Source organism: Cnephaeus nilssonii (assembly GCF_951640355.1).
Source record: "Cnephaeus nilssonii genome assembly, chromosome: 10".
Classification (NCBI taxonomy): Eukaryota; Metazoa; Chordata; class Mammalia; order Chiroptera; family Vespertilionidae; genus Cnephaeus; species Cnephaeus nilssonii.
Genome location: NC_137081.1, coordinates 91,947,279 through 91,959,895, shown reverse-complemented (window position 1 = coordinate 91,959,895; position 12,617 = coordinate 91,947,279). Strand labels below are relative to the sequence as shown.

Here is a 12,617-nt window from a genome sequence, read left to right as displayed (position 1 = left end):
AGGAGACAGAGACATGGCATGCAAAAGCAGCGTGGGAACCGTGTTGGATCCCAGATCTAAAAACAACAGAGACATAAGGAGTATTGGGGGGCAGCGAGGGATATTTGGATATGGGCTCTGCCTGTCAGCGCCCTCCGGCCTGGCGGACACTCACAGGGGCTGTGGGCGGAATATCCCATCTGGGCATGTCGGGGGGGGGGGGGGGCGGGTCACTGGTGGCTTTTGGCCCAATTCCAGTGGCCCTGCCTCACTTTTCCCTCTTGGGGTGTCACCCCCAGAACGGGCCCAGCTGTGGGGAAACCTGGCCCTCCACCTGCCTGTCGGGAGCCCGCGTGAGGGCTCCAGGATGTGCGTCCTGCCCTGTGGTCCCGACCACAGCTCTGCGGGAGGAAGCAGCCGGTGGTGCCACCCCTCGGGCAGGCTCACAGAGAGCCAGGCTGCCGGGCGGCAGGGCTGCAGGATGCGGAAGGTGACGGCCTCGGCCTCGGGGGGTCGGCGGCTGGGTGGTGGGTCTCTTGGGGGAGTGGGATGAAGCCCTCGGGCGTGTGAGTGTGTGTGGGTGTGGGTTGGGTTCTGCAGACACTCGGGGGCGGGGGGTGGGGGAAGGGAGGCGGGGGAAGGGGGGATGGGGCCTGCGGCGGCCGTGACAGGACCGGGCCCAGCACCTGGGAGCAGGGCTGACTGGGAATGTGGGCCCTGCTCCCACGGCCTTCCCTCCTCCTCCCCAGCCCGAGGTTCTAGAAAGTACTTACTGCTGCCCTGTGCCATGCCATTCAGAGGGGGCGTGTGTCCCCACCAGTGTGGGGGTTCGGCCCTTCTGGGCGTCAAGGCCCCAGGAGGATGGCCCGGGCTCGGGCTCAGGGCTCAGTGCCGCGGGGAGCCTGCGAGCTCCCTTTGCAGCGTGGGCGGGGTGGCCGCGGCGCTGACCTGGCTCCAGGGCCTTAGCTGGTGTCCCCGTGTCTGCTCACGGAGGTGGACACTTACCTGGCAGGAGGGAGACGTGCTGGGCGGGGACTGCGCTAGTTCCAGAAGCTGGCCCCTGCCCTGTGGGTGGGAGGCCCTGCAGCACCGCTGTCCCCAGCTGTGTCGGGTGGAGGAGCAGAGGAGGGGCTCGCTCCGGCTGAGGAAGGCGCGGAGGCCGGGGAGCCCGCGCTCCTCCAGGCGGCCACGGGCAGCTTCCTCCCTTCCCCAGCGCTGCTCTCACTTGGGAATGTCACCAGAGTGCCCTTCACAGGCGCCGCTATCTGCTGCTCCGAGGAGGTGGTGAGAGGCCGAGCTGAGGTGGTGAGAGGAGCCGGTGACACGGAGGAGGCGGCGGCGTCCTGGGCCGCGGGCGTCCTGCCGGGCAGCACCTGGGTGGGGGCCTGTGTGCGGCTCTCAGCCCCTCATCAAAAGGCTCCTTTGTTTGTTGCAAAGGGAGACCCTTGTGATAAGTGCATGAGAGTGTGGCCCTGACCCCCACCCCCCAAATACTCAGCCCCGGGCAGAGTGGGATCCTGACCACTCGCCATCAGGCCTCCTCCTCACCCTGCTCTGCTCATCCTTCCAACCCCCTCCTCCCTCCTGTGCCCCCTCCTCCCTCCTGCGCCCCCTCCTCCCTCCTCCCTCCTGCGCCCCCTCCTCCCTTATGCAATTCCCTCCTCCCTCCTGCGCCCTCTCCTCCCTCCAGCGCAGCCTTCTCCTCTCCGCCCCCCCCCCCCCCATGCCATCCTGCACGTGGAGGGTCTGTGTGTAGTAGGGGAAGGCCTGGCGGGGCTGGAGACTGCAGCCTTGGGGCCTCCCATGGGGATGGGCACAGCCCCGAAGGCTGAGCAGCTTGTGGGTGGCGGGAGGGCTGGCTTGCTGGGCCCGGCTGCTGGGCAGGGCAGCGTCCAGTGGAGGGCACGGAGTGGGAGCGAGTGGCAGGGGGGCTGTGGGGTTTGGGACTGAACTGTGTCCTGGCCCCTGCCTTGGGCAGGTGGGTTCAGGTCGGTTTTGCTTCCAGTTGCCACACTGGGAGCTCCTTGTGGTCAGACACCCGGACCAAGTGTCCCCCTCCCTCATCTCTAAGGGGGGTAGATGGGGGGTAGACAAGCCTCCCTCTCAGGTGGCGCTGGGGGGTGGAGAGGGGCAGCAGCTAGCCCGCTTCTCCCAGCCTCCCGGCCTGGCCACGCGGCTGCTGCTTCGGCGGGACCCCCGGAGCCAGCCGGGTCCCCACGGCCAGACCTCGGTCCGCAGGAGGGCCACCTCCTGGCCCTGGGGTCCCTCCCCTGCGAGCTCCCTGTGCGCCAGGCACGCGCTTCCCTCCGTGACCGCCGGGGGCTGAGGGAGACGAGTTGAGGGATGGGATTTTGTGCCCACGGCTCAGCTTAGCCAGCGGTCACCAGGAACGTGTGTGTCTGACCTGTGCCTAGTCCTGTGCAGGAGCCGGGGACAGAGCTGGCGCGTCCCTGACCTCAGGCTGTTTGCTGGCCGGGGCAGGGCCGGCGGCAGGCACGCGGGGTGGGTCTCGGCCCTGAGTGGTGCAGGCTGGTGTGCGGCAGGGCGCAAGGTGTGGGAGGAGGAGGCGTTGGCTGTGTGTACATGCGTTCCCGCGCACACGTGATCAGTGTGTGTGTGGCCACATCTTGCGACGCCATCTGTCTGGACCTGGTGTGAGGGTGGGTTGGTGTTGGGCTGGCCCGGTGTGCGAGGGCCAGGCCCAGAGGCTGTTTTGCAGACATGGGCCCAAGGTGGGTGCCCGTGTTCTCCATCTTCAGACCAGGCACGTGAGGCCGAGAGCGCAGGACGAGCCCTGCTGTCCGGGCCTCTGCCCGCCCGGCGTGGTGTGTGCCTGCCGGGTCAGTCCTGGAGCCCGCCCGGCGGCTGTGGGGCGGCCGCTGTGGGGCGGCCGGAGCACTCGGCTGCCTGCGCACCGCGCGTCCCAGGGCGGGGGTGACTCTGGTGATTCAGGGCATGTCCTCGGGAGAAGGGGAGGGCAGGGCACGACAGGGCCACCTACCTGGTCCTCCAGGCTTGAGGGTGGCTGCCCAGGCCCTGCTCCTGCTCCCTGGGAGCCTCTGGCTTCCTTGGTGGCCCCACGAATTTCTGGACCCACGCGTCCATTTCTCTCTTTGGAGGCGGTGGGCCTCTGAGAGGGTGAGGCACCTGCCTAAGCGCAGGCCCTTCCACGGGACCAGAGGGCGGTGGCTGCCCGGGGGTGGGGTGGCTGCCCGGGGGTGGGGTGGCTGCCCGGGGGTGGGGTGGCTGCCCGGGGGTGGGGTGGGGTGGCTGCCCGGGGGTGGGGTGGGGTGCCTGTCCGGGGGTGGGGTGGCTGTCCGGGGGTGGGGTGGCTGCCCGGGGGTGGGGTGGCTGCCCGGGGGTAGGGTGCCTGCCCGGGGGTGGGGTGGCTGCCCGGGGGTAGGGTGGGGTGGCTGCCCGGGGGTAGGGTGCCTGCCCGGGGGTGGGGTGGCTGCCCGGGGGTAGGGTGCCTGCCCGGGGGTGGGGTGGCTGTCGGGGGGTGGGGTGGCTGTCCGGGGGTGGGGTGGGGTGGCTGCCCGGGGGTAGGGTGCCTGCCCGGGGGTGGGGTGGCTGCCCGGGGGTAGGGTGCCTGCCCGGGGGTGGGGTGGCTGCCCGGGGGTGGGGTGGCTGTCCGGGGGTGGGGTGGCTGCCCGGGGGTGGGGTGGCTGTCCGGGGGTGGCGGTGGCTGCCCGGGGGTGGGGTGGCTGCCCGGGGGTGGGGTGGCTGTCGGGGGGTGGGGTGGCTGTCCGGGGGTGGGGTGGGGTGGCTGCCCGGGGGTGGGGTGGCTGTCGGGGGGTGGGGTGGCTGTCCGGGGGTGGGGTGGGGTGGCTGCCCGGGGGTAGGGTGCCTGCCCGGGGGTGGGGTGCCTGCCTGGGGGTGGGGTGGCTGCCCGGGGGTGGGGTGGCTGCCCGGGGGTGGGGTGGCTGCCCGGGGGTGGGGTGGCTGTCCGGGGGTGGCGGTGGCTGCCCGGGGGTGGGGTGGCTGCCCGGGGGTGGGGTGGCTGCCCGGGGGTGGTGGTGGCTGCCCGGGGGTGGGGTGGCTGTTGGGGGTGGGGTGGCTGTCCGGGGGTGGGGTGGGGTGGCTGTCCGGGGTGGCGGTGGGTTGCTTTCGTTGCCTCCTCTCACCTTAGTGTCGGCGCTCGGTGTCAGCAGCCCTGGCCAGTAGTCTGTGCCCTGACCTGTGGTACCTCATGGTCCACGGGCCGCTCCCCAGCGCCCATCCCTGCCTTCCTGCTGCTCACTGTCCTCTGCGACCTCCCGTCGCCTTGAGTGGGGGAAGTTCCTTGGGGATGCACCATTTTCTGGTCTCCTCGCCTTTGTGTGAGCTCTCTGTCTGAGCTGTAGCTTCCCAGGAAGTCCTCCTTGGCTGCCCAGGCTAGATGGGCTTTCTGTCCTGGCTCTCCCACAGGCCCACGGGCCTCCCTCTCACTGGGGCTGGACCGGTGTCAGCCCCAGCAGAGGTGCTGGATCTGAGCAGGCACTCGGCAGGAGATGCCGAATGTGCTGTGTGGTCAGACAGCCTGAGCGCTGATGGCTGCTGTGGCTCCTGGGCTCTGCCTTGGGACTGCGACCCCTCCGGACCCGGCCCGGGGCTGCGACCCCTCCGGACCCCGGCCCGGGGCTGCGACCCCTCCGGCCCCCGGCCCGGGGCTGCACACCCCTCCGGACCCCGGCCCGGGGCTGCGACCCCTCCAGACCCCGGCCCGGGGCTGCACACCCCTCTGGCCCCCGGCCCGGGGCTGCGACCCCTTCGGACCCCGGCCTGGGGCTTGGGTGGGTGAAGCTGGTGCTCGAGGCCCACGTCAGGGTCTCCAAAGGGAGAAGGTGGCTGAAGGGTGGGAAGGTGGTGGCCTGTGGTCTCGGGCAGCTGCGGGCTGGCCCCGGGTCCTGTGCGGCCCAGCCCGTTGGGTACCCGCTTTCCCCTCTGCTTGCCGCCTGTTTCCTCTTCTCTTGTTGAGTTCGGGCCACTGCCTCTCCTGAGCATGTCAGTGTTCTTCCTGCTCTTAATGGAGGTGCCTGCCCAGGGCTGCGGATGGCAGTCTCTGGCTCCATTGTGGTCTCGGCTTCCCTCTTCTTGCAGACCCTCCCCCATCTCTGCCTCCGCATCCCCTCTCTGCTCCCAGCTCATCCTTCTCAGCTCTTCTCCCATGGCCCTCCCCCTCCTTCTTCCCTCCCCTTCCTTCTCTCCCCCTCCTCTCTCTCCTGGAGAACTGGGGTGGGGTAGGGGGTTGGGGGTGGGGAGCAGGACCTAAGAGGGAAGTCTGGGAGAACCTGATGGGCCAGCCCTTCTGGCTTCCTCTCAGGCTCCTCTCCTGGCTGGTGTCTCTCTCTCTCTCTCTCTCTCTGCCTTTACTCACCTCTGCCCTCCACCTCCTCCCCAGAATGTGGCTGTGTGTGTGTGCACGTGCGCGCGAGCACGCCTGCTGGGCTGTGGAGGTGGGAGCAGGTGCCTGGGGTGGGTCATATCTGGAAACCTACTCAGGTTGGGAGCTGACTGCTAGGGACACAGAGCCTGACTCCTGGCACCTTTCTGCCCTTCCTCCTGGGTGGCGGCCTCCAGCCCAGGGACTGAGTGCAGTGGGGAGCTCCGTGGGGAGCCCTGTGGGCAGGTGGGGCCGCCCCTCGCCCCTCGCCCCTCGTGATTAGCTCACTTTTCGCCACCAGGTGGGGTGGAGCACCCAGGGGTGTGTGTGAGGTCAGCAATGAGGGGCACCTGATTCTGCACCCTGTCTTTGAAGCTCCCTCCTCCTGGTTCAGGCACCAGGGCTGGCCTGTCCTAGGTCCTCCTGGTGGTGATGGGCAAGCCCTGGAGAGAGGGTGGGTCTGAGCCTTGGTGGGCTCCGTCCTGCCCTTGGGATCAGAGCAGCCAGGAGGCCAGATGGTCCCAGCGCCTGGGCTGGTGGTACTGGCCAGGCCTCCGGGACGCTGGCTGGGGTGGGCGGGGCTGTGGTGTGGCTCAGGGCGCTGTTGCTTGGGCTGGTCTCATTCTCAGGGGCTCTCCCTCCCTCTGCCCCGGTAGGTCCTCCAGAAACTGGGCAAGGCCGATGAGACGAAGGACGAGCAGTTCGAACAGTGTGTCCAGAACTTCAACAAGCAGCTGGTGAGTGGGGTGGCCGGGCCGGGGGGCTGGTGGAACGGGCGGGCCTGTGGCTGTGGGTGGAAACTGTCCAGAGCCGATTTGTGGAGCAGGGAGCGCAGAGGAGGGTAAGCAGGCCACAGGAGACTGCCTGGAGGAGGGAGTGCTGGCCCGGCGGACGGTTGGAGGGACCAGGCCTCTCCTCCTTGTCCCGTCTGAGGTCTCAGAAGCACTGAAGGCACCACCAGCCCTACAGCTGGAATGGAAGCCAGGGGAAGGCCATTTTCCTTCTGAGAACTGACAGCCAGGGCCCCGGAGCCTGCAGGGAGAGGGGGAGGGGGAGGGGGAGGGGGAGGGGGAGAGGGCTGGGAACCTACAGGGAGAGGGAGAGGGAGGCAGGGAGAGGGAGAGGGAGAGGGAGGGAGAGAGGGAGGGGGAGGGGCAGGCGGAGGGGGAGGGGGAGGGGCAGGGGGAGGGGGAGGGCTCAGAGCCTGCAGGGAGAGGGCTGAGGAGCTAGCTGACTCTCAGGCAGGGAGCGGAGCCCCGTGGCTGCCTGTCTGCTAGACCATCAGTGGGAGGTGTTCAGGGCCCTGGTGGACAGCATGGCAGAGAAGGGCTCTGTGGCCCTGGCCGAGCCCTGCCCTCGGGCCTGGCTTCTCTCTGTGAAATGGACATGAACCAGAAGCCGGAAGTGCTTGCCTCTGGCTCTGTCTGCGGGGCGCCCGGGCAGCGCCGTCCGCTGGCCTCGGCGTGGTGCTTCTCTGGGAGCCCTGTGGTGTGCGCCTGGAGGACGTCCGCGGCCAGCTGTGTGCCGCCTCGGACACGGCCTTCCGTCTCTTGTTCTTTAATTTAAAAAAGTACGTTTTTATTCATCTCAGAGAGGAAGGGGAGGGAGAGAGAGAGAAACATCAGTGTGAGAGAGAATCATGGGTCGGCTGCCTCCTGCACGCCCCACACAGGGATCGAGCCCGCAACCCGGGCCTGTGCCCTGACCGGAATCGAACCGTGACCTCCTGGTCCTAGGTGAACGCTCCGTCATGGAGGCACGCTGGCCGGGCTCGCCTGTGTCTGTGAGATGGCTGCTAACGTCCGCTGTGTTTTACGGACGAGGCACTGAGGCTCAGAGCGAGTGAGGGGTTCCACGGCCACGCAGCTGATGCGGGGCTTGGGGTTTTAAAGGCAGACCTTCCACTCCCAGGTCCTGCACTGGAGCTGAGCCGGGTTGCAGGGCAGCAGGCTGGCCTGGAGGGAAGTGTTGGGGCCAGCTAGCTGCTGAGCGGCCTGGGCTGGGGGCTGGGGGCTGGGGGCTGCCCTGAGCAGGCGGGCGGCTTGGCCGAAGGTGAGGAGAGCGCCTGGGAGCGAGGCTCCTGTGGCCTGGCCCAGGGTCGGGACAGGAGGGCTGCCCTTCCCGTTTGTTGCTCAGAGTCACGACTCGGGGTCCCTGGCTGTGGGCACGGAGCTGCGCTGACCTCCAGGCCGAGGGGCCGGGCAGGGAGCTGGTGCTGTGGTGCCCTGGCGGGCACGTGCAGTGGCCACTTAAGCTGGCCCTCTTCCCGCCTCAGGTGGGTGGGGGACTGGCTTTGCAGGGGCCAAGGGTGGGAGCTGGAGGGGCAAACTTGAGTCCTCACTCGAGACTTGGGGTAACCTCCCTGGGGGGCTTAGGCGACCAGGCCGTTCTGGGTCTGACAGGTGTGGGGGTGACTGAGCCCTGGGGGGTGGGGTGCCAGCATTTAGAAAGTGTAGGGCACTGTCTGGAGGGAGTGAGGTCAGCGGCCTCGGGCTGGCAGGACCTGGGAGAGGTGGGTGGAGGCCGCTGGGCGCTGGCAGCGGGCGTCTGCTCGTTCCCTGTGAGCACTGGCGCAGGGCTGAGGCTAGTCAGGGCTCAAGGAAGCAAATTCTAGCCCTTCCTAGGAGGTGGGTCCTAGGAGCGGGTGTAGGTCACCTTGCGTCACTTGTTCTCACATCCCCCACTGGGCCCCCTCGACACCCGTCACAGCGCACCTGTCCGCCCTCCCTGCTCCGAGTCCTGGAGGCCTCCTGTCCCTCCCTCTGTGCCCCATGAACCTAGCTCAGGCAACCCCGAAGCACCCGGGGTCCTGGGGCCCCCTGTAGCCTGCAGCCCAGGCCTCGTCATTGCTGTGTTTGTCCTTCCCGCCCAGGGCCCACCGGGCTCTGCTCCAAGCGGGCATCCCTGCTGGCCCTGGTGTGGAGTGGCAAGAGGCCGCTGGAGCCAGCGGGTTCCGTGCAGGAGGGGAGGCCCCCCGGGGCCCACTGGGAAGATAGGGGCTCAGTCTTCAGGGGCGGTGGGAGCACCCTTTGGAGGGAGGTACAGCGGAGACATGGGGTGCTGGCCAAGCTGCCGCCGTACAGCTGCACCGGGCGCGGGTCCTGGGCTGTGGTGCTGTTTGACTCGAGCCTGGAGAGCAGGCCCCGGGCAGCGGGTCCAGAACTTCGTCCTCCCGCTGCTCATCTGGAGCGTCAGAGCTCCAGGAGCTGCAGACTTTCCCAGGCCCCGCAGGGGAGGAGCCCGTGTGGAAGGGAGCTCACAGATTCCGTGCTGGCCGGGCCCTGCCCTGCTCGGAAGCAGCTCGACGGGGCGGGGCTGCCCGAATGGAGGCGGGCTGCGAATGGCTTAGGGGCCCGGCTGCAGCTGCACGTGGGCGGCCCCTGCACAGCTGTGCCCCACGTGCCTGTTCACAGTGTGGCCTTGTTTGGGAGGCACAAGGGGCCCTGGTACATCCTGGTGCCCAGGCAAGCACAGCACCTAGGCCATGGGCCACCCCTCCCTGGGGGTGAGTCCGCGGTCGCTGGGGCTGTTGCAGGGAGTGGGAAGTGGAGGCCTGGCAGGGAGAAGCTGGGTTTGGAGGGGACCCAGCGGATCAGGCCCAGCATGATGGTAGCTTCACTCCTGGCCCACTCCCCTGGTGACCCTTTCTCTCACACCCTACACCCTCCCTCTCAGCTGGCCAGCGTCCCGAGAGGCCTGGACACGACCCCACTTCTCCGTCCCCGGGCAAGGCCACCCCTTCTAGAGCCTCTTCTCCCCAGGGCCGCCCTCCATCCTGGCACAATGCAGTGGAGCTGCTGGTCTTGGGCACCATCTGAGCTTTTAGAACAAGGTGCCCCCGCCCTCGCCCACCTGTCTGTACATCGGTCACCGGTCCATGGTTGTCTGAGGGCAGGCCTGCCGCACAGCAGTTCCACCATACACGCGTGCTGGGCCGTGTGCGTGTCACTGGCCACGCCCCAGTGTCCCATCCAGGACGTCTGTCTTCCTGACGCCCTTACAGGGCTGAGAGCAGTGCTGGAGAGACAGGTGCTGACAACTCAGGATGCACGACCTCCGGGCCCACAGCCGGGTGGAGCCGAGAGCGCCCTGGCTGCTCAGTACCTGTTGGTGGCCGGAGGCGCTGCTGCTGTGCTGGGCTGAGCTGGGGGCCAGGCCTGGCCTGGGCGTTGACACGTCTCTCTTCTCTCGCCCTACCCGTGTCCTGATGAGGACAGCCTTCATTTGCGGAGTGCAGGAGTGCAGGAAGGAGAGGGTGGGGTACAGGGCGTGGCCCCAGGCCCTCACCTGTTTCATCTTTTTCTTTGCAGAATGAGGGCACCCGGCTCCAGAAGGATCTCCGGACCTACCTGGCCTCCGTCAAAGGTAAGGGGCAGACTTGGCCTGGGTGGGCCAGACTTCACGGATGCAGGGCGGGGCCTTCCCACGTGGAGCTGATGTGTAAAGAGCTTGGAAGGCGTCACGGCCTGAGGGGAAAGGGCAAGGACTAGTGTGGAGGCCCACATACCTCCTGGGCCTCTGGGGACCCGCCATCCCAGGTCCCCGTGGCCCTGGCTGCAGCATGGCCCTCTGCCCCCCAGCCATGCACGAGGCCTCCAAGAAGCTGAACGAGTGTCTGCAGGAGGTGTATGAGCCCGACTGGCCTGGCAGGGACGAAGCGAACAAGATCGCCGAGGTGAGTAGGGCAGGTGGCTCAGCCCTCCCATGGGGCCTTGCTGGCCTCTGCTGCTGGCCCATTTTACAGATGAAGAAACGGAGGTTTTGAGAAGCCACCAAACCTTGAAGTGATGGGGCAAGAGCTGAGCTCCAAGGTTCCTGGGAGGCGAGAGCTGTGGGCTGGGGTGGCTGGCGCCCTGGGGTGCACTCACCTGCTGTCGCTCCTTCAGAACAACGACCTGCTCTGGATGGATTACCACCAGAAGCTGGTGGACCAGGCGCTGCTCACCATGGACACGTACCTGGGCCAGTTCCCTGACATCAAGGTGAGAGGCTGCCGTCTGCGCCATGCCGGGGAACGAGAGGGAGAGAGGGACCGGGCGGGGGCAGGCCGGGGCTGGCTCAGGCACCGCAGTGACCTGCCCGGAGGCCGGCGTCCCTGCCACTGGCGCTTGGTCCCTCCAGGGCTGCTCCTGCCGCAGCCAGCCTGCCAGCCCGCCACCCAGACGGGCCTTTCTGGGCTGGGAGCTGGGGGCCCTGTTCCCTGGGTCTCGGCGAGGGGAAGAGGCCCCGCAGTGCGCGTGCTGTGTGTGGCGGTGCCTGGAGTCTGTGGACGGTACACGATGTGTCAGGGATGTCCGCCTGTTAGGCGGTGTGTGCTTGTGCATCGCCCCTCATCCGCTGTAGTTGTGCGACTGTTCAGAAGGCCAGCTGCCCACTGGCGTGGGCTGTGCTGCGTTGTCAGTGAGCCAGTGTCCCCACCGAGGCCGGACCCGGTGCTTCCGCCGGGGAGAAGAGGCGTCTGGAGCCAGGTGGTGACCACGGAGCTGGACCGGACCCACGGGGGTCATGCTCCACGTGGGCCCCTCCCCCCCCATGCTGCTGCCTCGGGCTCCCAGAGGCGTCTGGTGGGAGTGTGGAGGGCTGACGGCGTGGCCCTGGAGAAGGGAAGCCGGGCCAGAGGCGTGGTCCTGGGCCCGAGGGCCAGGCGGGAGGAGGCTCAGCCTCGATGGCTGGTGGGCGCACGTGGGTTGATGTGTGCCAGGCGGTGGTGTGCCCCGTGCGTAAGGAAGGGCGCAGAGGGCGCAGAGGCATGAACAGCCTTGCCGGGCGGGGTCTACTGCGCGGCGCTTGGGCTTCCTCCCGGTCCCGCTTTGCCGGGTCAGCGGTTGGCAGCCACGGCCAGGCCTGCTCAGCCCTCTCCTCCGCTCTCTCCCAGTCGCGCATCGCTAAGCGAGGCCGGAAGCTGGTGGACTACGACAGCGCCCGGCACCATTACGAGTCCCTCCAAACTGCCAAAAAGAAGGACGAAGCCAAAATTGCCAAGGTGAGGGGCCAGGGCAGTGTTGGGAGACAGTGGGGGAGGGCTGTGTGCAGGCCCAGGAACCTGCCCGGGCTGTGCTCGCCTGCCCCTTTGCACCCTGGCCCCTGTCCCAGAGCTGGGTGGTGGGTGACAGGTCCTCATGGTCTCGGGGTGGTCCCCAGGTTGGCCCCTCTGGCTCATTCAGTGGCACCTGTCCAGCCCCTGGTCCTCGGCCCCCTCCCCGCCCCCCCCCCCCCGGCTCCCTGTGGCACTTTCTTGAAGGAGAGGCTTGGGTTGCAGGGGCGAGGCCCTCACCCAGCCGGTGTCTGAGTGGACGCCCCGGGATCCAATGCGAGCCTGCGTCTGCTGGAACAAGCCAGGCGGTGGGATGGAGTGGGTGGGTGGGGGGGCGCAGGACTTGGTGGATCCCATTTTCCACCGAGCCTGAGGGAGAGCCCCGCCCCGAGCAGGCCCTGCTTGCCGCACTCCCGCCCCAGCTAACAGTTCTCACATTTTGCTTTGCAGTTGGAGTTCACCCCTTCGGCGCCTGCTGGGGGCTCCCCTAATTCTCTCGGCCTCTGAGGGGCCGGGTCCCTGGAGGGCAGCAGCTTGTTTGTCAGCCTTCCAGGCCTTTGGACTTGGTGTTTAACGTCTATCTCTGTTTCTCTCCGTCTCCCTCCTGTTTTCCACTCTCCTTCACCTGACTTCCCTCCCCAGCCTGTCTCGCTGCTTGAGAAAGCCGCCCCCCAGTGGTGCCAAGGCAAACTGCAGGCTCATCTCGTAGCTCAAACTAACCTGCTCCGAAATCAGGTGACACTGGCTTCTAACCTTGCACGTGCTGGCGCCTTCCGGTCTGTGGCCCTGTCCTGTCTGCACTGCCCTGGCTTGGGGGGCGGAGGGGGCGGGTGGGAGGCCTTTCCCAGGCTGGAGGCAGGGCTGGTTTCAGAGGCCTGTGCTGGGAGCTCCTGCCGCGGACGAGCCCTGGGGTCCCGCAGGGACAGAGACTGGGCGCTCTGGGTGGCCAGGGTGGGCTCAGCGTCGGGGCTCTGGCAGTCCTGAGACTGACACCCTAGCGTCCGGAAGGCCAGGAGAGCCTGGAGCCCTCTGTCCTCTGAGGCTCCTGCAGGGAGGGGCTGCAGGCCCAGGGCTCTGGCCTGGCGCGGGCTGCCCTTCGGGCCTCGGAACTGTGAGGTGGTCTGCATTTTCTGAGGAGAAAGCCTGAGGGAGGCAGAGTCTCCTGCCCGGGGTCCCAGAGCTGCTTAGTGGCTGAGTGGGGCCATTTCTTAGTGTCCTGCCCAGGCTCCAGGTGGGTGGTCC

At 67.9% G+C, this 12,617-nt stretch overlaps 1 protein-coding gene across 7 annotated transcripts in view; it reads left to right on the top strand.

Moving 5' to 3' along the window:
* The window catches only part of BIN1 (bridging integrator 1), a 50,675-nt gene that overhangs the window by 20,846 nt on the left and 17,212 nt on the right, over positions 1-12,617 (top strand). For 4 of the 7 annotated variants that reach the window (XM_079781930.1, XM_079781926.1, XM_079781927.1 and 1 more), the window contains exons 2-6: positions 5,998-6,078; positions 9,652-9,706; positions 9,922-10,016; positions 10,228-10,323; positions 11,217-11,324. In XM_079781930.1, the coding sequence (XP_079638056.1) occupies positions 5,998-6,078; positions 9,652-9,706; positions 9,922-10,016; positions 10,228-10,323; positions 11,217-11,324 (435 nt within the window). Of the gene's footprint in view, positions 1-5,997; positions 6,079-9,651; positions 9,707-9,921; positions 10,017-10,227; positions 10,324-11,216; positions 11,325-12,017; positions 12,111-12,617 lie in introns of all 7 variants that reach the window. The other 3 variants (XM_079781929.1, XM_079781931.1, XM_079781932.1) reach the window with 1 other exon arrangement.